Source organism: Typopeltis vanoorti, chromosome 11 (genome assembly GCF_054136105.1).
Source record: "Typopeltis vanoorti isolate ZY-2024b chromosome 11, IOZ_Tvanoo_1.0, whole genome shotgun sequence".
Lineage (NCBI taxonomy): Eukaryota > Metazoa > Arthropoda > Arachnida > Uropygi > Thelyphonidae > Typopeltis > Typopeltis vanoorti.
In genome coordinates this window covers 101,954,966-101,982,694 of record NC_143559.1, presented here as the reverse complement: position 1 = coordinate 101,982,694, position 27,729 = coordinate 101,954,966, and the positions used below count along the sequence as shown (strand labels likewise).

The 27,729-nt window shown below is 36.4% G+C and overlaps 1 protein-coding gene across 4 annotated transcripts in view; it reads right to left on the bottom strand.

Moving 5' to 3' along the window:
• LOC150101881 (ankyrin repeat domain-containing protein 13D-like) overlaps positions 1-27,729 on the bottom strand; it is a 248,457-nt gene that overhangs the window by 116,158 nt on the left and 104,570 nt on the right. For all 4 annotated transcript variants that reach the window (XM_090400995.1, XM_090400994.1, XM_090400996.1 and 1 more), the window contains exons 5-6: positions 18,226-18,279; positions 4,798-4,887 (exon numbers count right to left, since the gene is read on the bottom strand). In XM_090400995.1, coding sequence (XP_090257121.1) covers positions 4,798-4,887; positions 18,226-18,279 — 144 coding nt within the window. The remainder of the gene's footprint in view (positions 1-4,797; positions 4,888-18,225; positions 18,280-27,729) is intronic.

The window sequence follows — 27,729 nt, the reverse complement described above, 5'->3', positions numbered from 1 at the left end:
TGGTACAACATGACAAAATTTCAAGCCGGCTGGAGCGTCACCTGGTTAAACAAGGCCCCCGTTGTTTTCGGCAGGGAACCAGGGCGAACAGCGAAAAGTCAGCTACTGGAACAAATCGGAAAACAAACTCCAACTCAACATCACCAGAGTTAAAGATCAGTACTATCAACATAAGAAGCCTGAATGGCAAAGAAATGGAGCTAGCTGAGGAATTAGATAAGTACCAGATCGACATAATAGGGGTGACTGAAACAAAAGAGACAAAAACTGGTGAGATCTTTCTGAGTAATAAATACAAAATGTTATTTTCAGACAATGACAATCAAGGAAAAGAAGGAGTAGCCATAGTATTCAACACAAAACATGAGGCTCTTCTTGAATGGCAGGCAGTCTCAAGTAGAGTGATGTGGGCAAATATGAGAATGGGGAACTGGACAATGAGACTTATTTGCACCTATGGTCCCACAGAAGGTTCTACTAATGTAGAAGTGGAAGAATTTTTTGAGGCTTTAGAAAAAGCAACTGACACAATGAAAAAGGAAAAGTTGGTCCTTGTTGGGGATTAAATAGCAGAGTAGGAAATGATTGTCAGACATACAAAAATATTTTGGGAAAATTTCGAGAAAAGAGAAAAGCTAATAATAATGGCAAATACCTGTTGGATTTCTGCTCAAGACATGAACTGGTTATTACTAACACCATGTTCCAACATAAAAATGTGCACAAATTCACATGGAGAGAAGAGGCAAGGAATAAGAAAAGTCTCATTGACTATGTTATTGTTGACAGTGATGTTTTCTCCCTGGTGCAGGACACCAGAGTGTACAGAGGATTTGAAATTGGAAGTGATCACTATTTAGTCTTGAGCAGGATAAAATTGAATTTCATATTGAAAAGAAGAACATGTAAGAAAGTTTTAAAGCAAATAAAAGTTGAGCAGCTCTCAGATGTGAACTGTAGACTAAAATACACAAAGATTATTGAAGAAAAAATGAAAGAGCTTGATAACAGGAATCAAACCTTGGAGATTCAGTGGCAGACTCTGAAGAAAACATTGATTGATTCTGCCAGAGAGGCATGTGGTGAGGTTGTCTGCAAGGATAAAAAAAAATCAGAACTCCCTAGTGGACACAGGAAGTTAAAGAGGCAGTGAAGGAAAAGAAGAAAGTATATCAAAAGTTCCTGGCAAATAAGTCAGCTTGTGCTCTTAGAGAATACAGAGACAAATGTAAGGAAGCTAAACACTGTGTAAAACTAGCTAAACAAAAGTCATGGGAGGACTTCGGCAAGAACATAGAAAATAAATATCAAGAAGGTAGCAAAATATTCTGGAGGTTGTTGAAGAAGCTTAGGAATGGAGGAAAGAATGCCGTAAAAGGAGTTAGAGATGATAAAGGTGACATGAAAACGGGAGAAAAAGATATCTTTGAAGTATGGAGTAATTACTTTGAAAAACTGCTAAATGACACAAGCAGTGATGACAGCACAGTGGTAAAAAACACTGACCAGCCATGCAGTCAGGAATACATATCCATGCTTGAAGTAGAAAAAGCCATCAAAGGCTTGAAATGTGGAAGGGTAGCAGGAGTAGATGATATTTGACCAGAAATGCTGAAGTATGGTGGTATAAGAGTCTTACAGTGGCTGCACTGCATAGTTCAGAAAGCCTGGACAGAGGGACGAATTCCCGATGATTGGAGTAAAGCTATTGTAGTACCCATATATTAAAAGGGAAAGAAAACTGAATGTGAGAATTACAGAGGTATTTCCCTACTGGGTGTTCCTGGCAAGATCTATGCAAGTATACTTGAGAAACGGTTGAGAAGAGTTGTGGAAGAAAAGCTTGGTGAAAAACAAGCTGGATTCAGGCCAAATAGAGGCTGTCAGGATAAGATCTTCGCTTTACGACAAATAGTCGAGAAAGCATGGGAATATAACAAAGATCTCTATTTAAGTTTTGTCGATTTGGAAAAGGCATATGACAAGGTGCCAAGAGAGAAGCTATTCAATACGCTACGGTTATATGGTGTCAATGGGGGCATTATATCAAGCAATACTTAGTCTTTATTTGAGTTGTAAGTCAGCAGTTAGAATTGAAGGAAGTACAGGAAGATGGTTTAATGTTATATCTGGTGTGAGACAAGGATGTATATTATCCCCTCTGTTATTCATTATCTATATGGATCACATTATGAAGGAAAGTGGTATTAAACATGATATCAAAATTGGAGATGTTAATGTCAGCTCTTTGCTTTATGTGGACGATGTTATACTTCTAAATAAATCTGCTACAAGTCTGCAAGATTCTCTAACTAAATTGAATAACTTCTAATAGATATGGTATGAAGGTCAGCAATAAAAAGACAAAGATGATGAAAATAGGCAGAATCGTTGAAAACGTCAACTTCGCTATTAACAGAGAACCTGTGGAACGAGTAAAACATTTCAGCTACTTAGGCACGATTTTTACTGAAGATGGTAAATTAAATATAGAAATAGACAACAGAATCAGCAAAGCTGGTATGGTGGGAAGTCAATTGAATAAATTCATATGGAATAAGAGAGAAATTAGTCGGAACACTAAATTAGCTGTTTACAAGACAGTGTTCAAACCAGTTTTAACTTATGGATCTGAGAGCTGGGTCAGAACTAAAACACTTGACCAAAGACTAGAGACTGCAGATATGAGAGTCCTGAGAAAGATTATAGGTGTGAACAGATGGCATCAATAGCAATATCATATTAAAAACGAGGATATTAGGAAAGAACTTGACATTGTCAGCATCCAGGAATGTGTTAGCAGAGCTAATCTCAGGTGGTATGGTCACTTAAACAGAATGGGCGAAGAAAGATTAGCAAAACAAATGTTCTCTACCAGGTTGGCAGGAAAACGACCCAGAGGAAGACCAAGATATAGATGAATTGATATGGTACAAAGTACCTTAGACGATAGAAATATAAGATCTATTAATGTTGGAGTCTTGACAAGTAACAGACTGATTTGGAGAAAAATTGTAGATAGGAAGTTAGTAATGGTGTAATTTTTTTCATGTAGTAGTATCATATCCGGTACATCCCTTGAGGGTACATGGCAGGAATTTGATGATGAGATGTCATTTATTTGCAAAAGATTATAATGCAAGAAGTTTCTCTATAAGATATATGTTAGAGCATAGTAATGAAGAATCAAAGTCCACTAACAACAACTTCGGATAAATTGTGTAGCTGACGGGAAATTGTTCATGTGCGAATGGCACGAGCACAGTGTTTTCCGGGAAGATGCGGCATGTATGAAGTATTCCAGGAAGATAGAAATGAAAATAGGAGCCGGGTGCAAAAAGAAAGTGTCAGGCAGAAAGTTTTGGGTGAAGAGGGTGCTAGAGATACGAGGTATAAAACTAGTGCTCTCACCCAATATAATTCTTTAAAGTGCTAATTACTAAATGAATTCAGTTTCAGAAAGTCTGAAAGGAGTGCAAAAGCAAAGACCTCATTAAATTGAAATGCACATCTTAAGCTCTTTGGAGGTTTTCAACCAGCTGAACAATTTTTCATATCCTAAGAATCAAACATTTAATTTTGAAAATTTTTTTATTTTATTTTATTATTTTTTAAAAGTCATTCAATGTTTCTTCAAAATCATTATTGCCCCCATAATTTTTCTGATTTTGTGGTTGATACAAATCCCTTTTTATTTATTTTTTAAATTTCAGTACCACAAGCAGCAGAAACTTGTTTCTCAAATAAACAAGTCTTTGACCTTTCTTGCTCATTTCTTTAACAAAAATTTTCAAAAGTGCTAACTTGATGGGAACTGGCAGCGTGTTTTTGTAGGCTTAAGAAGGGATGATTCATTGTCCATTTTATGTGGGACCCAACTTTTGTTTTAAAGGCATTTCTCGATAGTACAACTGGTTTTGACTTGTGCAAAAAAACATTTAGTCCTGCATAGTTCACAGATCTATAACATTCAGATTCTCAGCATATATGCCAGAAAAATTTAGATATATATCTCGACATATATCTAAACAAATCCTGGGCATGCGCAATGAATACAAAAGAATAACTTTTCATTAAGTGAAAATATTTATATTCATAATATTATATAAAAATCCCCATTAGAGGAAGGAAGCTCCTTCTTTTATCTTATTCAGGATCAGGATTTTTTGATGATTTTTTCCACTAAAGTCACTTAATGATTTTACTAGAATTGTATTGGTAGGGAGTAAGTGTTTCTCAACATGGGGCATACACCCCACAGGGGGGCAATTAGAAAATGTACATGCACATATTTATACATATTTATATTATACTTTTTCAGAACTTAGCTGACTATTATACTAGAGGGGGGCATCAAAATCTTTGAGATGTTGAGGTCAGGCATGATACAAAAAACGTTGAGAAACACTGGAGTAATGGAAAGCAACTTATAATCTGCTTGTTATTTTGTTATCAAAAAATTTTCCATATTGAGATTGAGTTACAGATGATAAGTAGTCAGTATCCCAGTAATCAGATGAGGAAATTTTTTTTAGAAAATTTTGATGAGAGTCATTTATGAAGTTGGTTGCAGAATCATGATCACAAATCATCTTTTGAATCTCTCCCCTTTTTAAGGGAATTCTATATATTATTTTTCTTTAGGAAATGCCATTCTGGATTATCAAGATGACTAATCATTGAGGGAAAATTGCCACTGCGCTGTTCTACAGTTTTATATTCTTACTGAAGAGACAACAACCTCAAACAAATTAAATGTTTACAAGTTAAAACAATATGCACTGATATAAAACTTACCATGCCCTTTAAAAATGTAGCTTCTGCTTCCTCTCTGCCAGCTGGACTGATCAAACCCCAAAAGAGTAGTATCAATTCGAACGCTAGATCCTAGGAATCAAAGAAATGAAACTGTTTATGCTGGTTATGCTCAAACTGCAACTTATTACATCAATGCATATTTTAAAAAGCAATTGCCTTAAAATAAACAGTTAAATAAAATTAATTTAGAGAAATATATGCACATATACACTTGTTTTTTTAATGTTCCATCCACAAAAGGCTCTACCATGGTTAGGCTAAGGATTTTTATTTTTATTTTATTATTTATTTATTTTTATATAATCTAGAAACCCTGCTCTAGAGACCAAACATGTAACATTTTCAAGACACTTTTGGCCTTCAGTAAGTGGAGCTTGGTGGTCTTACACTGGGTGATGATATCTTTCATCTAAAGACCATCATAAATTCACACCCATGGTGGAATTTGGCATGCAGCCTATTGACTGGAAAGTGGGTACATTAACCCAGCCAGTATGCATGAAATTATGCATGTTTATCATGAACTGCCTTTATAATAAATAAGAGATTTTATAAGAGAAAAAATGGAATATTCAGAATCAATCTTATGAAAACATAATTTTATGGAATAAATCTACCATATACATATAAAATGATAAGTCTTTTTATGTAAAGTTTTTTGTCAAGTTATTTGAAACATTTTGAAACTCAGGAGTTACCCTGAGTGTCGAGTTATCAGAATTCAAGGAGAACTGGCCTACCAGTCCAGAACTCTGGTGGGTTGAGCACTGTAGGTGCCAGGGGATGGAACCTCCCTCGATTTTTCAAAATTCGAGTGATCAGAATTCAAGGAGAACGGGGAGGGGGGAGATGTAACCCCCCTTCAACTTTTCAAAAATCAATTCATCAGAATTCAAGGAGAACCGGCCTACCAGTCCGGAACTCGGCAGGGAGCAGGAGCTGGGGGGGGGGGGTGACACTCCCGCTCGAGTTTTCAAAATGCAAGTCATCAGAATTCAAGGAGAACCGGCCTACCAGACCGAAACTCGGGGGGTAGTCCCCCCACCCCCAAGAAGACTCGACACTCAGGGGCTACTCTGAGTGTCTTTGAAATTTGAGTCATCAGAATTCAAGAACTGGCCCACCAGTCCGGAACATGGGGAGGGGGGAGCCCCTAGTATATAATAAAATATGAATTATGTCTATGTTATTACTCATTCAAACACCACCAGCCCATCCAGATATGGACAATAATAATAAAATTCAGTCATCTTTGATATTTTGCCAACTTTCAGTCATGTAAAAAACCATAGATTTACATATCATCATCAATAACCATGGGTCCAGTGCCCGTAGGTGTCTGCTGCCATCTTGATATGATTCTTCCATTGTATTCTATTTTGTGCAAGATGACTCAGTTTGTGTATAGAGTTTCTGCACCATTGATGATGTCATCGCCCCATTCTCTGTTTGGTCTTCCTCTTTTGTTCTTTCCTTCAATCATTCCAAACAGCAACGTTTTTAATTTTCTCTCATCATTCATTCTACATATATGGCCAAATAGATGTAGTTTCCTTATGATTATTTTCTGGATCAGGTTTTCTTTTGGTTGTATTCATCTGTAGATTTCCTCATTGTTCACTGTCTGTATCCAGCTTATTCTCAAGATCTTTCTATAGCACCTCCTCTCAAATGCCAATTTCAGATTCTCTCAGGAGTACCCAGGCCTCACATCCATAGAGCATGCTGCTGAAGATACAAGTTTCTACAATGTACAGTTTAGTTTGTATCTTTATAGCTTGCCTCTTCTAATTTTTATCTCTTTTTATGGGGCCCAAGTCATGCATCATGTGGCATCCAAGATATGTGAAGTGTGAAGTTCAACAGATTTCAACTGGAAAATGTGAAGTTCCACATTTTCCAGTTGAAATCTGTCTATCGTAACTCTGTTCAGTAACTCCTATTGTCCGAATATCATTGTTTTAGTTTTTTTCAAAGTTGATATTTAGTCCATATCTTTTTCCTTCTGTGTATAGTATTTGCAATGTCTGTTCCAGCCTTTCTGCATCTTCTTCAATCAGGACGATGTCATCTGCAAAGCAGAGGTAGTTTATTCTCATGCCATTTATTGAAATGCCTCCACCTTCTTTAATCTTATCTAGTGTTCTTCCCAGATGTGTGATGAAGATGATTGGTGATATTGGGTCCCCTTGTCTTGTGGCAAACCAATCTCCAGTCTCACCTGCTATTCTGATTTTTTGCTTGTGCTTGGCTGTTTATATCTTTCAGCAGGCAGATCAATTTATTGTCCACATAGGATTCCAAGACAGCCCATGTTATAATTTGGTCAATATTATCAAATGCTTTTTGGAAGTCCACGAAACAGCAATATATCTTTTTGTTCTTTCTTCGAGCTTTCTCTGCTGTTAGTCTTAGTGTTGCACTGTACTTCGATCTTGTCGAAATCTGGCTTGCTCATCCAGAAGATGTGTCTCCATATCCCCCTTCAGGCGTTCTGTTAGTATTTTCATCAGCACTTCGCCAAGATGACTCATTAATGCAATAGTTCTGTAATTGGTGTGTTCTAAAGCACTGCCTTTCTTATGAAGAACCAAGACCGATTTTTTCCACTCTTCGGGGGCATACCCTGATCTCCATATTTCATTACACAGCTTATGCATTTCTTTTACAACTGATTCTCTCCCCATATTTTAGCATCTCGCCTATTATGTTGTCATTTTCAGGACTCTTGTTGTTCTTGAGATGTTTTATAGCCTTATTCACCTCCTCTTCCAAGATGTCATTTTCAAAGATCTCTGCTGGCGGAGAGATTGCTTCTGTTGCAGTATCATTTAGTTGATTTTTATATAGTTCACTGCAATATCTTGTCCGTCTGTATATGATTTCTATCTTGTCCATCAATACTTTACCATTTTCATCCTTGACTGCTATTGATCTTGTTTGCTACTTCCTATTGACATTTCTTATAAGTTTGTAGACCTCTCTAGTTTTGTGTTCTCCATAGTACTGTTCAATGTCATTACACTGGTCCTCCAACCATTTGGCTTTATCAGATCTTGCTGCTTTCCGTACTTCATTACATTTTTGACGGTATAACTCATCTGCTGCCTCTGAATTATCTCTTTTAAGTTTCAGTTCTCTTTTCTCTTGTACCAATTTCAGGGTTTCCTGAGTTATCCATTTCTTGTTGATCTTTTCTCTTTCAGGAATTACTTCCTGTACTGCTTTTTTTAGTACTGTAGTCAGTCGTTCTGCTCTTGTATTTATATTTTGTTTTTCACTTGGGGTCTTAAGCATAGTTTCCAGTATGTTCTGATATGCTGTTCTTAGCCTGTCTTCATTTAGTTTTGAGATGTCTCTAGCTTTTTGGAACTTTCCTTTGTACTTCTGTTTCAGTTTTAGTCTTATATTCGCAATCACTAAGCTGTGGTCCGAATCAATATCAGCTCCTTGGAATGATCTGCACTGCTGAACCGAGGTTCTCCATTTCTGGTCTATTAATATCAGGTCGATCATATTCCTGTTTGCCATCGAAGGAGCACCACGTCCATTTACGACAATCTTTTTGTTCGAATTTGGTATTGTAAATCATCAGGTTGTTATCCGTGGCAAATTCCAGAAGCATCTCTCCACGTTCATTTCTTTCTGCATATCCAAATTTTCCCATTACCTTTTCCCATCCTGTGTTATTTTTGCCAATCTTTGCATTCCAATCTCCTCCAATGATGAGTATATCCTGCTTCGGCACCTCATCAATTACTAGTTGTAAATCCCTGTAAAATCTCTCAATGTTTTCATCTGCACTCTCTGCAGTGGGCGCATATATTTGAATGGTTGGGCACTGAATCTTGCAACCATTATTCTTTCACTAACTGGTTTGTATCCTATCACTGCCTGACAGGCCTTGTTACTTAGCAGGAAACCTACCCCTGCTTCATACTTACTTTCATTTCCTGACCAGAGAACTCTTCCACCATTTGATTCGCCTGACAATGTCCATCTCATTTCTGAAATACCCAATATATCACATATCTTCTTGAAGCAACTGTAATTTTCCAGCCCAGAGTGTACAGACATTCCATGTGCCAATTGATATTCCATCCTTTACAGGCCTGAGTTAGATTTTTTTGTCTTTGTTTTCAGTAACTGATTTTTCGATTCAATCCTGATTCCAATTTTTACATATATCTTTTGATTGTTGTTATAATGGAGGTATAGGATAGAACTTGTTTTATTTAACAGTTTGTTAGTGATTTATAACTTAAATATTTAAACATATGGTATGAATGTGAGCCTCCATTTGTACTCTTACCATGAGCCCTGCAAATGTTAGAGAAGGGCCTGTATTTGCATATATATATACCATTGGCAGTGACTCTCCTTTGTGTATGATAACTAGATTCAGCATCACTTTTTACATAATATACCCAACATTCATATGTTACTCAAATTGGGACACTCAAAACAGAAAAAAAAAGCTCGACTTCATTGATCAAATTACTGCAGGTGACTTAGGTGATACAGTGATGTTAGACTTGTTTTGTCATGTTATGACATGTCTATACATACAGTATATTTGCTTATAAAACCATATGCTAGTGTGACCAGTTTTTTAATAATAATAATTGTCCCAGAACTCGTGTAGTAAAAAGACAAGAATAGGCGTGCACTTCCTAGAATGAAAGACTTAGGGAAGCAGGATTTTTGTGTCTTGAGAGTAAATACCAGAAATGTGAAGGGAGTAAGAAGCATGAAGGCAGTGAGTTGAAAGACGAAATGAATGAAAATGAAATTGGAAAGGTTGATGTTGCAAGTAGTATGAGTTACTGTAAGAGTGAAATGATGGAAAATGAAGAGAATGAATGGAGCTCTCCACAGAAGACAAATGTGAGATTGAATGGCTGAAGAAATGCCTGACAGATGGTAGGATAAGTGAAAAAACGGGGAGTTGCAAGGGGGAGAGAAGGCAGAGTATGAAAGAGCATAAGCATGAGAATAAGGATTGAATTTTGTATGATGATTCATTGATAAGAGTGCTTGAGGAGAGTGTAACAAATTCATGCCAAGATTAAGGATGTTAATAATGCTGTCAAGATGCAGAGAGTGAAGGTGAAAGATGTTTATTTTGGTTGATACAAACAATCTAGCAGGTGAAAAGTATGGTATGTGAGAGGATATGAAAGAGTTGCTGGTGCAAGCAAAGAGGAAGAGTAAAAAGTTGCGAGTCTGTTGATGATATGATGAAGGCGAGCTGAGTCGAATGAGTCAGTATGAAGATTTTGCATAAGGAATGGAATGGAGTGAGTTTTTTTGGAAGGAAGCATTTATATAAGTGGATATCTAACATTTGAATGGATCTGGAATCAGGGGTCATAAAAAAGTGTTGTTCAGTGAGTGTCTGGAAGTGCAGAGTCAGAGAAACTAGAATATTTGGAGAAGAGGGGGATGCAGATGAGTGTGGTTCCAGGCAACCTAGAGTTTATCAATGGGAGAGCGAGTACATGATGCTGCATGTAGCTCTCCAGGTTCTTAACTTTAATGGGCTAAGCTGTTTTGTTCCAATAAATGACTTTTAGCTGTTTGCCCTGGTTCCTGGGTAAAAACAATGGGGCGGGGAAAGCTTGTTTAACTGAGCGACACTCCAGCTGGCATGAAATTCTGTCATGTTGTACCCTCATTTTTTTTTTTTTGGTTTAAGTCAATAAGAATACAATTTGGTCGGCTAAATCCCAAATTGCTAGCCCATCCTCTTTCGTTCATTATCCAGTAGATATCTAACAGGGTGCACAATAAGAGAAGGTAAGGATTGGACATTAGGTCAGAAGCCCTGATCGGTTCTCCACATTCCTTTAAAGGCTATGTGGAGGTCTCCTCTCAGTTATATAGCTTTGACACTTAAGCACCCCCTATTTTCATATTTAATTTACCATTTTCACTAAAAATCATGCCTAAGAAGTAAAATGATTTTTCTGAAATGTTTTACTTGTTCCATAGGTTCTCCATTCACAATACAGTTGATATTTTGAATGCTTCTGCCTATTTTTATTGTTTTGTCTTGTAATAGATTTGATATGAAGGTAAGCAATAACAAAAGTTATTCAATTTAGTTAGGATATCTTGCAGACTTGTACTGGATTTATTTAGAAGTATAGCATCATCTACATAAAGTAAAGAGATGAGATTAATATCTACAATTTTGATATCAGGTTTAATACCATTTCCGTTCATAATATAATCCATATAGATAATGAATAACATAGGGGATAATGTACATCCTTGTCTGACAACAGATTTAACATCAAATCATCTTCCTGTATTTTCTTCAATTCTAACTGCTGCTTATAACTCAAAGACTAAGTGTTATTTGATATAATGCTCCATTGACATTGCAACTACAGCATAGCATTTTGAATAGGTTTTCTCTTGGAACCTTGTCATATGCCTTTTCCAGATCTACAAAACTTAAATACAGATCTCTGTTATATTCCCATGATTTCTCAACTATTTGTCGTAAAGTGAAAATCTGATCCTGACAGCCTTTATTTGGTTTGAATACATCCTTTTCTTCACCAAGCTTCACTTTCACAATCCATCTCAACCATTTCTCAAGTATACTTACATAAATCTTACAAGGAAGATTCAGTAGAGAAATACCTCTATAATTATCGCATTCAGTTTTATTTCCCGTCCACTACAAATCACCTGGAATTCAACCTTCTGTCCAGGCTTTTGAACTATGCAGTGCAGTCACTGTAAGACTTTTATACCTGCATATGCTTGAGCATTTCTGGTCGAATATCATCTACTCCCACTGCCTTTCCACGTTTCAGACTTTTGATGGCTTCAAGTATGGATATGTATTCCTGATTGCATGCCTGTTGAGTATTTTTTTACTACTGTGCTGTCACTGATTGTTTCGCAATTTTTCGTTTAGCAATTTTTCAAAGTAATTACTCCATACATCAAGGATATCTTTTTCACCAGTTTTCATGTCACCTTTATCATCTCTAACTCCTTTTACAGCACTCTTTCCTTCATTCCTAAGCTTCTTCAACAACCTCCAGAATATTTTGCCACCTTCTTGATATTTATTTTTAATGTTCTTGCCAAAGTCCTCCTGTGACTTTTGTTTAGCTAGTTTTACACACTGTTTAGCTTTCTTACATTTGTCTCTGTATTCTCTCAGAGCACAAGCTGACTTATTTGCCAGGAACGTTTGATATGCTTTCTGCTTTTCCTTCACCGCCTCTTTAACTTGTGTCTGATTTTTCTATCCTTGCAGATAATCTCATCACATACCTCTCTGGTTGAATCAATTAATGTTTTCTTCAGGATTTGTCATTGAATATCCAAGGTTTGGTTCCTGTTCTCAAACTCCTCTAATGTCCTGCACCAGGAAGAAAACATCACTATCAATAATAACATAGTCAATTTAATCCTTGCCTCTTCTCTCCATGTGTATATTTTTATGTTGGAACATGGTGTTAGTAATAACCAGTCCATGTGCTGAGCAGAAATCCAACAGATATCTGCCATTATTATTAGCTTTGCTCTTTTCTCCAAATTTTCCGAAAATATTTTTGTATGTCTCACAATCATTTCCTATGCTGCTATTTAGATCCCTAACAAGGACCAACTTTTCCTTTTTCAACGTGTCAGTTGCTTTTTCCAAAGCCTCAAAAAATTCCTCCACTTCTACCTTAGTAGAACCTTCTGTGGGACCATAGGCACAAATAAGTCTCATTGTTCAGTTCCCCATTCTCATATTTGCCCACATTACTCTACTTGAGACTGACTGCCATTCAAGAAGATTAGCCTCATATTTTGTGTTGAATACTATGGCTACTCCTTCTTTTCCTTGATTGTCATTGCCCGAATATAACATTTTGTATTTATTGCTCAGAAAGATCTTACCAATTTTTGTCATTTTTGTTTCAATCACTCCTATTATGTTGATCTTGCACTTATCCAATTCCTCAACTAGCTCCATTTCTCTGGCATTCAGGCTTCTTATGTTGATAGCACCAGTCTTGAACTCTGGTGATGTTGAGTTTGTTGTGTGTTTCAGGATTAATTCCAGTAGCTATTTCTGTACGTCTGACAATCATTTCCTACTCTGCTATTTAGATCCCCAACAAAGACCAACTTTTCCTTTTTCATTGTCAGTTGCTTTCTCTATAGTCTCAAAAAATTCGTCCCCTTCTCCCTTAGTAGATTCTTCAGTGGAACCATAGGCACAAATAAGTTTCATTGTCTAGTTCCCATTCTCATATTTGTTCACATCACTCTACTTGATATTGCTTGCCATTCAAGAAGATTAGTCTTGCATTTTGTATTCAATACTATAGCTACATCTTCTTTTCCTTGATTGTCATTGCCTGAATATAACATTTTGTATTTATTACTCAGAAAAATCTCACCAGTTTTTTTTTTTGTTTGTTTGTTTTTGTTTCAGTCACCCGTATTATGCCAATCTAGTACTCCTTCAATTCCTCATCTAGCTCCATTTCTTTACCATTCAGGCTTCTTATGTTGATAGCACCGATCTTTAATTCTGGTGATGTTGAGTTGCTGTGTGTTTCAGGATTTTTCCAGTAGCTGACTTTTTTCTGTTTGTCCTTGTTCCCTACAAAAACAACTGGGGAGTGGGGGGGGGGGCTTGTTTACTGTGCGACGCCCTAGCTCCATTCCAATGGAATGTGTTTTTTGGAAGGATTTATATAAGTGGATATCTAACATTTGAATGGATCTGGAATAAGGAGTCATGAAAAAGTGTTGTTCACTGAGAGTTTGGAGGTGCAGAGTCAGAGAAACTAGAATATTTGGAGAGGAGGGGGATGCAGATGAGCGTGGTTCAAGGCAATCTAGAGTTTATCAATGGGAGAGCAATTGCATGATGCTGCATGTAGCTCTCCAGGTTCTTAACTTTAATGGGCTAAGCTGATTTATTCCAGTTGCTGACTTTTCGCTGTTTGCCCTGGTTCCCTGGTGAAAACAATGGGGGGGGGGGGAGGACTTGTTTAACTGGGCAACACCCCAGCTGGCATGAAATTCTGTCATGTTGTACCCTCATTTTTTATTTTTGGTTTAAGCCGATAAGAATGCAATTTGATTGGCTAAATCACAAACTGCCAGTCCATCCTTGTTTGTTCAGTATCCAGGTAGATACCTAACAGGGTGTACCACGAGAAGGTGAGGATTGAACATTAGGTGAGAAGCCCTGGTCGATTCTCCGTATTCCTTTAAAGGCTATGTGGAGGTCTCCTCTCAGTTATACAGCTTTGACTCTTAAGTACCCTGATGTTTTGTATTTAGGAAATAAATTTTGCTTCTGCAGATAAGATTCCACCATTAGCTATTATACTTGATATGAAATTACATTTTAATCCTTTATTCAAGCAGAGTAAACTAAAGTTGAAGTAACATCATGAATAACCTATTGCACTTTCATTTGGGTCACATGAATGGACATTAGACCCATGGAAATATTGAAAGTTAGATGAAAGCAGAAATCATTTTCATATATACAAATCAGAAAATTTGCATCCCCATATTAAAGTACTCTGGATAGCTTTCTTCTTTTTTTTTTTTCTAATTAGTAAATTATACTTCACAAGAAATTATTTTCTTGTTTTTAAATCTTTACCCAACCATGAGTAAACTTTTGTTTGCTTGTGGTTGGGTAAAGATTATTTATCCAGATTATTTTGAAAATATGGTTATACCTCATAATTAGAAGAAACACACGTATAAACCACAGTGAAAATTATTTAATTGTAAATATTTCATTGTAAGTATCTTAGGACATCATCAGTACAGTATTTAAACAAAATTAGGAATAACATACAGTTAGGGCACATGATTACAATAGAATCTCATGAAAACATGCTAAAGCAGTAAAAAAAAAGTTAATTATTTAACACAATTTTGTATGATAATTTCCCATACTTTAGGAATAGTAAAAACGTCGTTGCGGTTTAGGTTTGGTCTGTGTAGTAGGACTTCAGAACTTTCTTTGTATAAACGTTCATGTTTAAATAAAGATCTATGTAAAAGTTTATCCTTTTCCCAATGGATCCTATGGTTTGGATTTTCAATTCCGTGTTGAGAGAGGCCAGATTTCTGCAGTTTAAGAAGACGAATGTGGTCTTGATGTTCTGAGATGCGTTTCCGAACAGACCTACCTGTCTGTCCAAAGTAAGATAATTTGCATGAGCATGGAATCTCATAAACACCAGGTAACGTCAAGGGTGAGAATTTGTCCTTAGGAGAAGGTAATAAGTTTGTAAGCAGTGGCAAAATTGTATTTCTTCATAATTTTAGAAAGACATTCTGAGATGCCTTTAACGTAAGGTATGGGGAATCATATGCACTTCTTCCTGTCTGGTTTGATGTATGCAGAAGTGACTGATGATTTGTTGAGTTGTTTTGGGATTATATCCATTTAGGATGGCTGTATTTTTGATAACTTCTAATTCCTGGTTTAAAGATTCTTCAGAGGAGCAGAATTTGTGCGCTCTGGAAACTAGTGATTTAATAATGCCAGATTTCTGAGATGGAGAATTGTGAATGTAGTGACCTGAGAATGTAGGCCTGCGAAAGATGGACGTGGCGATGGAACCGTCTTCTTTTCTTTGGATGTGTAAATCCAAAAAAGAGATACCCTGTGGAGATTCTTTTTCTAACGTAAAGTTGATGCGATGATGAAGAAGGTTAATTTAATCTAGAAACAGTTTCTTCTAATTATGAACCCACCACAGGTTTCGTTATTTAAAAAAAAAAAATGGTTATACCTCATTTTACCACTTGCACATGGAAAATATGACTTATGCACTGAGATCTCAATAAAGATCGAATTGGTCTGAGCAGCAACCCTTTCCATAATGCATGGCAAAATGCACATCCAAAAGGAAATCTGCTGCACAATATGGGATATTATGACAGGATGCAAAAGCATTTGCCTTGACATACAAGTAGCCTAGTTGAGATGTCACTTAACTTGAAAACTACCATTCACTCTTTAGGTAAAGGGGAAAAAAGTATACAATTATTAATTTTTATGGCTATTTTTGCCTTTTTTTGTTTAGGAGTGTCCCCTTCTTATAATGACATTGGCTTTTTACTCAATTTTTAGGGCATTACTGAGTTTTAAAGACAGATACATGAAGAAGATATAATTTTGGACATACCTTTGTAGGATGTTCCTGGTTGTCTTCTTATTGAGCGGCAGCTGGCATATGGCAATATATATTTGTATTACTGCTGAAGTATGACTGAAAGGAAGGAGGGAGGGTTGGAAACATGGAGAGAGAGATGTGGAAGAATTGCAAGTAAGACAAGAGGTATGTGAATTTTGAAATCCGGATTTTAAGGATGGGCTAAGAATTCTTTCAGAAGAAGGTGAAAGATAAAAATTTTTTCGGGAAAGGAGAAGGATAGAATATGATTGGACAAGAATGAAAAGGGGTTAGATTGGGATCTTTGTAAATTTAGGTACAAAATAAAGTATGTATAATATTTAACCATATGTTCTACTTTTAAAACTTCGCAATAGTTCCAGTTTCTTTTCAATGATCACAGTTAAGCATTACTTGCAAAAGATGACAAAAAACTATAAACAGCATTATTCACAAATGAAATGGACTGTCTTCTGAGATAGTTTTCAATAGAAAATCACTGCACGCATCATCAGGTGCAATGATTCAATCGAAAGCTACGTCATCTTTCACAACTGTAATGGCGAAAACAACCTGCTTCAATATAGTTTGTGCCAGGTAGATTAAGATGAAAATAAATATAGAACTCAGTGAATGAAATTTCAGGGTAAATTTTAGCATGTACTAAAAAATAAGAAATAAAAAAAAAAGATTCGGAGGAAAAAGGGTGATATGAAGGAGGATAAAAGCAAGGAAGATAAAAGTTCAGGCGTTTTTGAAGCTCTCTCTTTCTCGTTTTTTTTTTTTTTTCCTTCTTGTTGTTGTCTGTTCCTGTGTTCTTGTGTGGGCCAGCGATGCTGATGATCGGAAGGAAGCTCGACAAAGAGGGGCTACAACCTTTCCCCGTTGCTGATTGACGCGAGTCAGACAAGCCTATACGCGTGATGATGGCATTTTTCCAATTCGGGCCATCAGTAAAGGTTTTATCGATGTGAGATAGCAAAGGATTACCCTTTGATGGCGGTCGAGCTAACTACAGCAATACATGAGATGAGCGTGTGTCCAGCAAAGAAAAATGCCCCATTTGTGACTAGCACGTGATTTCCGCGTGGCAGCAACCTACCGTAGCAGAAAGATATCCCCACACAAAGGAGGGAAGGAAGAATCACAATATCATCACGTCAAGGTGGTAAAGTACTAAAACCTTTTCTTTTATCTATGTAATAATTAGTTTTAAATAAAAGAAGGAACAAGAATTTTGAGTAGGAAGAAAGAGAACTTTATAGTGACCATGTGCAATGATTTATTGACTGTATTGGACTGGTAGTCTGAGAACTTATGATTGTGCGGTTCCTAATCTAATGTGAAGGAGTAAAATGACAAACTCTAGTTTAGAAGTTGACTTATGTTTTGTGCTATGTGTGGATTTAATTTACCCATGGAATGTGAATAGCATACTTGTCAGTTTGAACACTTATTTGCTTAACTAGTGATTTAGTAATGATAAAAATGTGATTAGCCTTTGACATGTTAACTTAAATGTAATCTCTTTGACCACTTAATAAACATGTTTTTCTATGTAAGATTGAGTTTTATCTGAGCATGAGACTGATTTTACAACTCATTAAACAATGGACCTATGCATAAGGGGAATATAAAGGAAGTTAAGAGTAATTTAGGCCATGACTGTATGCTAATTTAACTTTAAGCTACTTAATTCTTTTAATAAGGTTAGGTAACACTTGACCTCCGGGAAGGTTTCTTTGGACAAGAATTTTCTGTTCTAAAGCTCTGACTGGCGCAGCTAAAACAAACAAATATCGTCAGAGCTTGAAAAGGGAAACGGGTCCCAGAGAGACAGTTTAGAGATTTATTCTTAGTTGGCACTGGAAAGATAATGGTAGCAAATTTATAGAAAACCAAGGATGTAACAACAGGATATTTTACCAAGTGCTGCAGTTAAATTAGGATTGTTTGAAGAATTAACGCAGATGGTGAACAACATTGTGCCTTACAGAGGGTACAAATTGATACAGTTTGACAAGATTTCTACTATGTAGGTTTAAACTGAAAGTTATAAAAATATTTCACTAAGCTATTTTCAATTGTCTTTTAATTTATCCACAGTACTAATATACTAGTTTCAACAACCTTCCATGTTTTCAATTACAATAAAAGCATAACTATTGCTGTGCATACATTACCAAGCAAAATTCATTAAATATGACTTAAAAATGACAAATGTACTCACCACTTTTATAGACTTTGTATGTATCACTAGGGCACATCCTTGAGACTAGAGGAACTATGAAGAGAAAATTTTTTTTTTTTTTGCACTGTAAGAATTTTAAAAAATTTAGTAGAAACAAAAGACAGGAATTAAAATTTCAAAAATGAATTATGATTAAATACTTTTTTTAAATAAAAATTAAAGCCCAAAGTTTTAATAACATTTCATTAAATACCAGTAAAATGTATATATTCTACATAGGGAATCTAAAAAATAAGAAAGTTATCCTTCAACTCCTTCAAAAAAACATAGAACTAGAATATTTGTCACACACCTGTGAAGCTGACAGACCCTTCAGGCCCATGATCCCAAGTATTCTTTTCCTTCATAATCATTATTTTAATAAAATATAGAGTTAAGGTCTTGTGCACATATATATATATTTTATATGTAAATTGCATGTATTCATCTAGCTGTTTTAATAAATTGTAAGATGAAAAACAGGTTTCTAAGAAGAAACCTCCACTTCCATATGAGACCAGCTAACTATTTTAGAAGTCTATAGATTATTTGCAACTTATGATTTGAATACTGACTGAGCTACAGAGGCCATGAACTGGAATGTTATTTATCATATTGATAAAAATACCTCTTCTTTGGAGAGAAGAAGTCTAAAGAACATTGTTATTAAAGGAAATATACAATAAACTCAAAGTGTAGTGAACTTGTAAAGACCAAAGGAGCAGTTTGTCACAGAGGAAGGTTTGCAGTGGCAAATTTCCTTCAAAACAGCATTGATGTTACATGGCTTTGAGCAGGACTTTTTCAGTACTTAATGAAGTGTGTGAATTCACAATAACAGTGTTTGCTATATCAACTATCGGTATATGTAATAGCTTGGTTTCTCTGTTCAAATTACTCATCCCATTGGTATTTCCAATTTTCAACTTCCCCTCTCCCTCCTAAGTTATTTAATGCAAATTTCTTTGTTTAAACATTCAGCCCATTTGGAATGCTCACTCATCCCAACCCCACTACTTTTAGATTACTGCATCTGAGTCAAATGTTGTTTCAGATGAGTCTCCAGTAATCTAGGTAACTGTTGTAAATGTATGGGTGAGATTGCTAGATGGATAAGCAATTTAAGCGAAGACATATGATTAAAGAAGAGCCTGAGTAGCTCAGTAGAAGTGGCGTTTGCACTCTACGACGCTTGACTGCACGAAGAAAGGATTTGGTGGTTAAAATCTAGTCGCCAACTAGAGGAAATTTTTCTAAGCCGGTTTCCGAGTTAATCGATCTCTGGCACGGCTAGCGGGTTTTTTCTCCCGGAAACTCGGGTTTTTTGTCCTGTAAAATTAAGAAAATCGACCGTCGAACCCACACTATTTTCAGACATTAAAAATATTGTGTTACGTTAGGGACCACGAGATGGCGGCACTAGCTTGCCGCCTTCTTCACTGCATACCAATGAAACAGTGATAGCCTTGGGCCAGCTATCTCTCTGATTGGCTACCAGTGGAGATTGAACTGCCCACTCAGTCTCCAAACGTTAGATAGGGTAAACTGCCCTGCCTACTCCCTATACAGTAACAAATAGGCGTTAGCTGATTAGCATATGATTAAATCACACGAGTAACGAATATCTCATCTTCGAAGCCATCCATTTCAACAACTAGAATTCCACTCTTATGTTCAGTCATTATTTAAATTGAAGATAAAAATTATCATCATCAAATTCCTGCCATGTACCCTCAAGGGGTGTACAGGATATGATAGTACTACATGAAAAAAATTACATCATTACTAACTTTCTATCTACAATTTTCCTCCAAATCAGTCTGTTACTTGTTAAGACTCCAACATTATCAGAACTTATATTTCTATCATCTAAAGCACTTTGTACCGTATAAATCCACCTATATCTTGGTCTTCCTCTGGGTCATTTTGCTGCCAACCTGGCAGAGAACACTTGTTTTGCTAATCTTTCCTCGCCCATTCTGTTTAAGTGACCATACCACCTGAGATTAGCTCTGCTAACACATTCCTGGATGCTGACAATGTCAAGTTCTTTCCAAATATCCTCGTTTTTAATATGATATTGCCATTTATGCCATCTGTTCACACCTATCTTTCTCAGGACTCTCATATCTATGGTCTCTAGTCTTTGGTCAAATGTTTTACTTCTGACCCAGCTCTCAGATCCATAAGTTAAAACTGGTTTGAACACTGTCTTGTATACAGCTAATTTAGTGTTCCGACTAATTTCTCTCTTATTCCATATGAATTTATTCAATTGACTTCCCACCATACCAGCTTTGCTGATTCTGTTGTCTATTTCTATATTTAATTTACCATCTTCAGTAAAAATCGTACCAAAGTAGCTGAAATGTTTTACTTGTTCCACAGGTTCTCCATTCACAACACAGTTGACAATTTCAATGATTCTGCCTATTTTCATTGTCTTTGTCTTTTTATTGCTGACCTTAATACCATATCTATTACAACAGTTATTCAATTTAGTCAGAGAATCTTGCAGACTTGTAGCGAATTTATTTAGAAGTATAACATCATCCGCATAAAGCAAAGAGCTGGACATTGGACATTAACATCTCCAATTTTGATATCATTTTTAATATCACTTTCCTTCATAATGTGATTCATATAGTTAATGAATAACAGAGGGGATAATGTACATCCTTGTCTCGCACCAGATTTAACATTAAACCATCTTCCTGTACTTCGTTCAATTCTGATTGCTAACTTACAACTCAAATAAAGACTAAGTATTGCTTGATATAATTCCCCATTGACACCATATACCTGCAGCGTATTGAATAGCTTCTCTCTTGGCACCTTGTCATATGCCTTCTCCAAATCGACAAAACTTAAATAGAGATCTTTGTTATATTCCCATGCTTTCTCGACTATTTGTCGTAAAATGAAGATCTGATCCTGACAGCCTCTATTTGGCCTGAATCCAGCTTGTTCTTCACCAAGCTTTTCTTCCACAATTCTTCTCAACCGTTTCTCAAGTATACTTGAATAGATCTTGCCAGGAACACTCAGTAGGGAAATACCTCTGTAATTCTCACATTCAGTTTTATTTCCCTTTTTATATATGGGTACTATGAGTGCTCTACTCCAATCATTGGGAATTCGTCCCTCTGTCCAGGCTTTCTGAACTATACAGTATAACCACTGTAAGACTTTTATACCACCATACTTCAGCATTTCTGGTCGAATATCATCTACTCCCACTGCCTGTCCACGTTTCAGACTTTTGATGGCTTTTTCTACTTCAAGTATGGATATGTATTCCTGACTGCATGCTTGATGAGTATTTTTTTACCACTGTGCTGTCATCACTGCTTGTTTCATTTAGCAGTTTTTCAATGTAATTACTCCATACTTCAAGGATATATTTTTCTCCCGTTTTCATTGTCACCTTTATCATCCCTAACTCCTTTTACAGCACTCTTTCCTCCATTCCTAAGCTTCTTCAACAACCTCCAGAATATTTTGCCACTTTCTTGATATTTATTTCCTATATTTTTGCCAAAGTCCTTCCATGACTTTTGTTTAGCTAGTTTTACAGAGTGTTTAGCATTCTTGCATTTGTCTCTATTCTCTAAGAGCACAAGCTGACTTATTTGACAGGAACTTTTGATATGCTTTCTTCTTTTCCTTCACTGCCTCTTTAACTTCCTGTGTCCACCAGGGAGTTCTGATTTTTTTATACTTGCAGAAAACCTCACCACATGCCTCTCTGGCAGAATCAATCAATGTTTTCTTCAGAGTTTGCCACTGAATCTCCAAGGTTTGATTCCTGTTCTCAAACTCTTTCATTTTTTCTTCAATAATCTTTGTGTATTTTAGTCTACAGTTCACATCTGAGAGCTGCTCAACTTTTATTCGCTTTAAAACATGTTATTCTTTTCAATATGAAATTCAATTTTATCCTGCTCCAGACTAAATAGTGATCACTTCCAATTTCAAATCCTCTATACACTCTGGTGTCCTGCACCAGGGAGAAAACATCACTATCAACAATAACATAGTCAATGAGACTTTTCTTATTCCTAGCCTCTTCTCTCCATGTGAATTTGTGCACATTTTTATGTTGGAACATGGTGTTAGTAATAACCAGTCCATGTCTTGAGCAGAAATCCAACAGATATTTACCATTATTATTAGCTTTGCTCTTTTCTCCAAATTTTCCCAAAATATTTTTGTATGTCTCACAATCATTTCCTACTCTGCTATTTAGATCCCCAACAAGGACCAACTTTTCCTTTTTCATTGTATCAGTTGCTTTTTCTAAAGCCTCAAAAAATTCCTCCACTTCTACCTTAGTAGAACCTTCTGTGGGACCATAGGCACAAATAAGTCTCATTGTCCAGTTCCCCATTCTCATATTTGTCCACATTACTCTACTTGAGACTGCCTGCCATTCAAGAAGAGCCTCGTGTTTTGTGTTGAATACTATGGCTACTCCTTCTTTTCCTTGATTGTCATCGCCTGAATATAACATTTTGTTTTATTACTCAGAAAGATAGCACCAGTTTTTGTCTTTTTTGTTTCAGTCACCCCTATTATGTTGATCTGGTACTTATCTAATTCATCAGCTAGCTCAATTTTTTTGCCATTCAGGCTTCTTTCGTTGATAGTACCGATCTTTAACTCTGATGATGTTGAGTTGGGGTTTATTTTCAGATTTGTTCCAGTAGTTGACTTTTCGCTGTTCGCCCTGGTTCCCTGGCGAAAACAACGGGGGGGGCCTTGTTTAATCGGGAGACGCACCAACCGCCTTCTTTTGATTAGTTCTCATGTTGAATCTGATATCCATGGGTCTCTTTGTCTGCTATTGGGCCTTCTTACTGTATCCTATATTATCACCTTGACTTCTTCCCAAAGCATTTCTGGTGCGTTCTCCTCACTGGTCTCCAAAAAATCATCCAACTGAGTTGATGTTTTTTCTGTGAATCGATTAGGAATTACTCTAACATCCAGTCTAGTGGGATATGCCTGACCTGGAAGTTTTCGGAGTCTTACTAGCTGATGGTCTATACCCCGAATATATGGACTACCAAAAATCTATAAGCAGAATGTGCCATTACGTCCCATTGTGGATGGCACTGATTCTCCCACATACATATTAGCCAAAGTACTCACACATTATACTGGCAACACTCCATCACACAATAAAAACTCAGCCGACTTTAAAGCCAGTATAGAGAACCTCTCACTCCAACACACTGACATAATGGTCAGTGTGTTGGAGTGAGATTTTGATGTCTCCTCCTTATTCACAAATGTCCCACTCAAAGATATCTTAGATCTTATCCAAGCCAAATTTCCTCCTGATATCTCGGTCCTATTTCAGTTCACTACGAACTCAGACTATTTTGTTTGGCAATGAAAATTCTACAAACAGATAGAGGGAACAGCCATGGGTTCTCCACTCTTTCCACCCCTGGCAAACTTCTTTATGGAGACTTTTGAAGAAAAGCCTTAAACTCAGTCCCACTGTCTGACTATGTTAAGAGGATGATGTGTTCTCTATTTGACCACATGGCTTAGACACACTCCACAATTCCTTACACACTTAAACAATCAACACCCCAGAATCAGAATCCGGTTCAAATTGGAAAAGGGAAAACAACAACAGTCTCCCTTTTTCTAGACACACTGATTATACACCAGCCTGATGGATCCCTAGCTTTCTTTGTTGACAGAAAACCGACCCATACAGGCAGATACATTCACCAGCAATCACCCCTCCCCAACAACAATATGAGATTATAAAAACCCTTTATAACAGGGTTAAGTTAATCAGTTCAGATAACAATGCCCTAACTACTGAACTTAACCATATCCTTAACACCTTCTTAGCCAATAGCTACAACCCCCAAAAAGTCAAGAAAATATTAAAATCAGTTAACCACAATTGCCCCCCCCTCCCAACTTCTTAACAGAGATTACAATAAATCTATCACCATTCCGTATATCCAGGGCACATCTGAAAAGCTAACAAAAAATCCTAAAAAAAAATATGACCTTACTACCTGTTATAAACAACATAAGAAATTGGCATCTCTTATCTGCCTCATCATAGACCTACCTGGAGTATGGCAGGTCCCTTGCAGTTGTAAACTATGCTACTATGGCCAAACAGGCAGGACAGCTAATATCAGGACATCAGAACACAAAGACTAAATCCAGTTTCACCAATACAGCCACTCAGAACTTGGAGACCATGCTCTAGATACCCACCACAGAATATGCTGGAAGAAAGCCACTTTACTACACTGTAGCAAATATAAATATGCAAGATTGTTCCTGGAATCAGCCTCAACTCTAGAGAAAACTTTCCAAATCTCAACAAATTTGGATGAATGAGACTGCAATTAATTTGGGAAGCTTGCATCCTAAGAACATCAGCCCAATAGCCAAGACAACCCAATTTAGCCTGCTAAGGGACATCTTTAGGACCAATGCCAGTTGCCTTCTTCAGCCTCATTTGCTCGTTGTTAGTGCCTGTGTGCACATATCACAGTTTTGTTCCCAGAAGATGCAATGTAACAATGCCAAAATATTGGAAGGTACTGATTAGTTTTTTTAATTAATATTTTAGTATACATTGTCATTTCCTGAAAAATTTAAAGTCAAGTAATGCCACAGCTGATTAGACAAAGGGAATGGCTAGACCATGATACTTTCGGACTTTGCTAAAGCTTTTCACAAATACAGCATGGAAAGCTGTTAAATAAGGCTGAAGAATATGGGATAGGATTATAAACTATTACCTTCAATAAAAGGATGGAGGCTGACTAAGACAGATAAGAAAGTAGTGTGTGAGGGATGTGTAAGATTTAAGGTGACTAGTGATGTATACCAGAGATGAGTCCTTGATCAACTGTTATTCACTTTATACATTAATGACATTAGGAAGGATTTGACAGGATATTTGACTATTTGCTGATGATGAAAAGATAGGCAGGATAATCAGGAAATATAACCACCATGAGAAAATGGCTGTCAGTTCAATGTTAGTAAATGTAAAGTTATGCACTTTGGTGTATGAGATATACAGTGGTGTATTAATAACTGACCATGCTATGGATATTAGTTTTAGTAGATAGGAAGTTGAAGTTCAGGGGCCACATGACAAAGATCGGAATGCAACTCAGGGGATAACTGCAATGCTAAAGCAAACACTGGCAACATGTAAGAATAAGGAAGTCATTTTGCCTCTTCCTACTGTTCTGAACTACTGTGCATAGGATCTGGTCTTCTGGTTTCCTAATGTGTTGCAATGGAGAGTATTAAAGATATCGGGACTGTGAAATACAGATTATAAGGAGAAACTGAGAACTGCGCTGTGCATATACTAGCAGACAGGAGAAAAAGGGTGATATGATAGACCCTGAAAGGGTCATACAAGATGGATACCAGTAAATGCTATTTTTCATTTAATTGAGGGTGGGGAGAAGACAAGAGGGCATTAATGGAAGTTGAGAATGAATGAAATTAAGCAAGGGATGAATGCTAGATATTTCTCTTACAGAGTAGTGCATGATTAATGGCTTGTCCTTAGAGTTGTGAGTGCAAAGTCTGAATGAATTCAAGAGAGGGCATGACAATATGTGAGTGATACATGTTCTCTTTCTCAATTAGTCCTTGACTCTCTGGAAGTCTCCTGTAATAATTTTTCTCCCTCTGCTCTTACTTAATGCCTTGCATCAACTAACCTCCATCTGATTTTTTTTCTTGATACTATTTCCTTCAAATATTTTTTGACCATCTCCCATACACTACTAAAATTCCATCCTATTTTTTATGGCAAATCATTCCCTGCTACTTTCTAAGTTCATCATGATCACAGGTTCTGCAGTTCCGCATATACTCCTTAAACGAAAGTACACATCTGGCAATCTTCTAGGTTAAGACTGAAAAATCACGCTCCTCTCAATTATAGGCAATAAGTCTCTTGTACAACAAATATCTTGACTTTTGACAAATCCTCCGATGTTGTCACCAAATCCAGCACATTTGAAACCCCGAGTCACATGCTGTTTCAAGTGATTATTTTTTCATGGATGTATAAATTTATTTCCTCTCTACACATAACCTTTCCTCTTTTAACTTATGTTCTCATATGTGAAGTCTTCAAATAATTACTTGTCCTGCACTACTGCTAATTTGTCAATGCACTGAACCCACTGGCCTATAGCAGAAACTAATTACCACATATGTCGGCGATAAGGCGAGGCCTGAATTTTAGGCTATTTTTAGATTTTAAGCTTATGTCGGTTGTATAAGACAACCCCTAATTTCTTCTTTCTTGTATTAATGCAACGTTAGGTATTGTTGTTATATCCGTTATTTTTATATCTATGTGTATATCCTTTTTTTTTGCATAGCATAGATTTAGTATTTACGTGAATTACCCTAATTAAAAGTGATTAGCCCCGATTTTAATTAATTATTCATTCTGCATTTTTTTTAAAATTTTACAAATTTGACATTAAAATTATTTAAAATCATGGAACCAGCAACAAAACGAAGAAAGTATGAAGCTTGACTTAAAATAAGGGTAATTGAAATGGCAAAGCAAACTAATAACTTTGCTGCTCAAGAAAGTTTGACATAACGAGAAGATGGTAAGAGAATGGAGGAAGAAAGAAGATATTTTAAAAAAAATTGCCAAAGAAAAAATGTGCGATGAGAACAGGGATCACCCGATGGGTGCAACTGGAAAATCATGTTGCAGAATAGGTATTCGAACAAAGGCAGAATGTTCAAGAAATATGATTAGAGCATATGCACTAAAGTGATCAAGATTGAATCCAGATGAAAGTATGGAATTTCAAGCTCCTTCAGAATGGTGTAATCGTTTAATGAATAGACAAAATCTGGTAATACTACAAAAAATGATAATTGCTCAAAAACTACCAGCAGATCTTGACCACAAACTTACCAGTTTCCATAAATTTATTATTCAGTTGAGACAAGAACATAAATTTCTATTGTCAGATATTGGAAATATAGATGAAACTCCTATGAGCTTTGATATGATAAGCAATAAACCAGTGGAGTCTAAAGGTAGAAAGAGTGTGCTAGTCCGAAGTACAGGAGTCATGAAAGAACAAGGTTTACGGTTGTGTTGTCATGTTTGGCTGATGGAACCAATTTAAAACCAATGATCATTTTCAAATGTAAAACTAAACCTAAGATAAAATTTCCTTCAGGTGTTTTTGTACATTTTCATGAAAAATTTTAGGATAAATAACGTGTGGAACACATGACCAGGCAGTATAATGAAGAACACGGTTTATTAGTATGGAATATGTTTCGTAGTCATTTAACTGAGAATACTAAAAGTCCTCTAGAAAAAAAATAACACAAAAATTGCTGTTATACTAGGTGGTTTAACTTCTATATTGCAACCACTAGATGTCTGCTTGAACAAACCATTTAAAGATCACATGTGAGAAGAGTGGAATAATTGGATGTTGACTG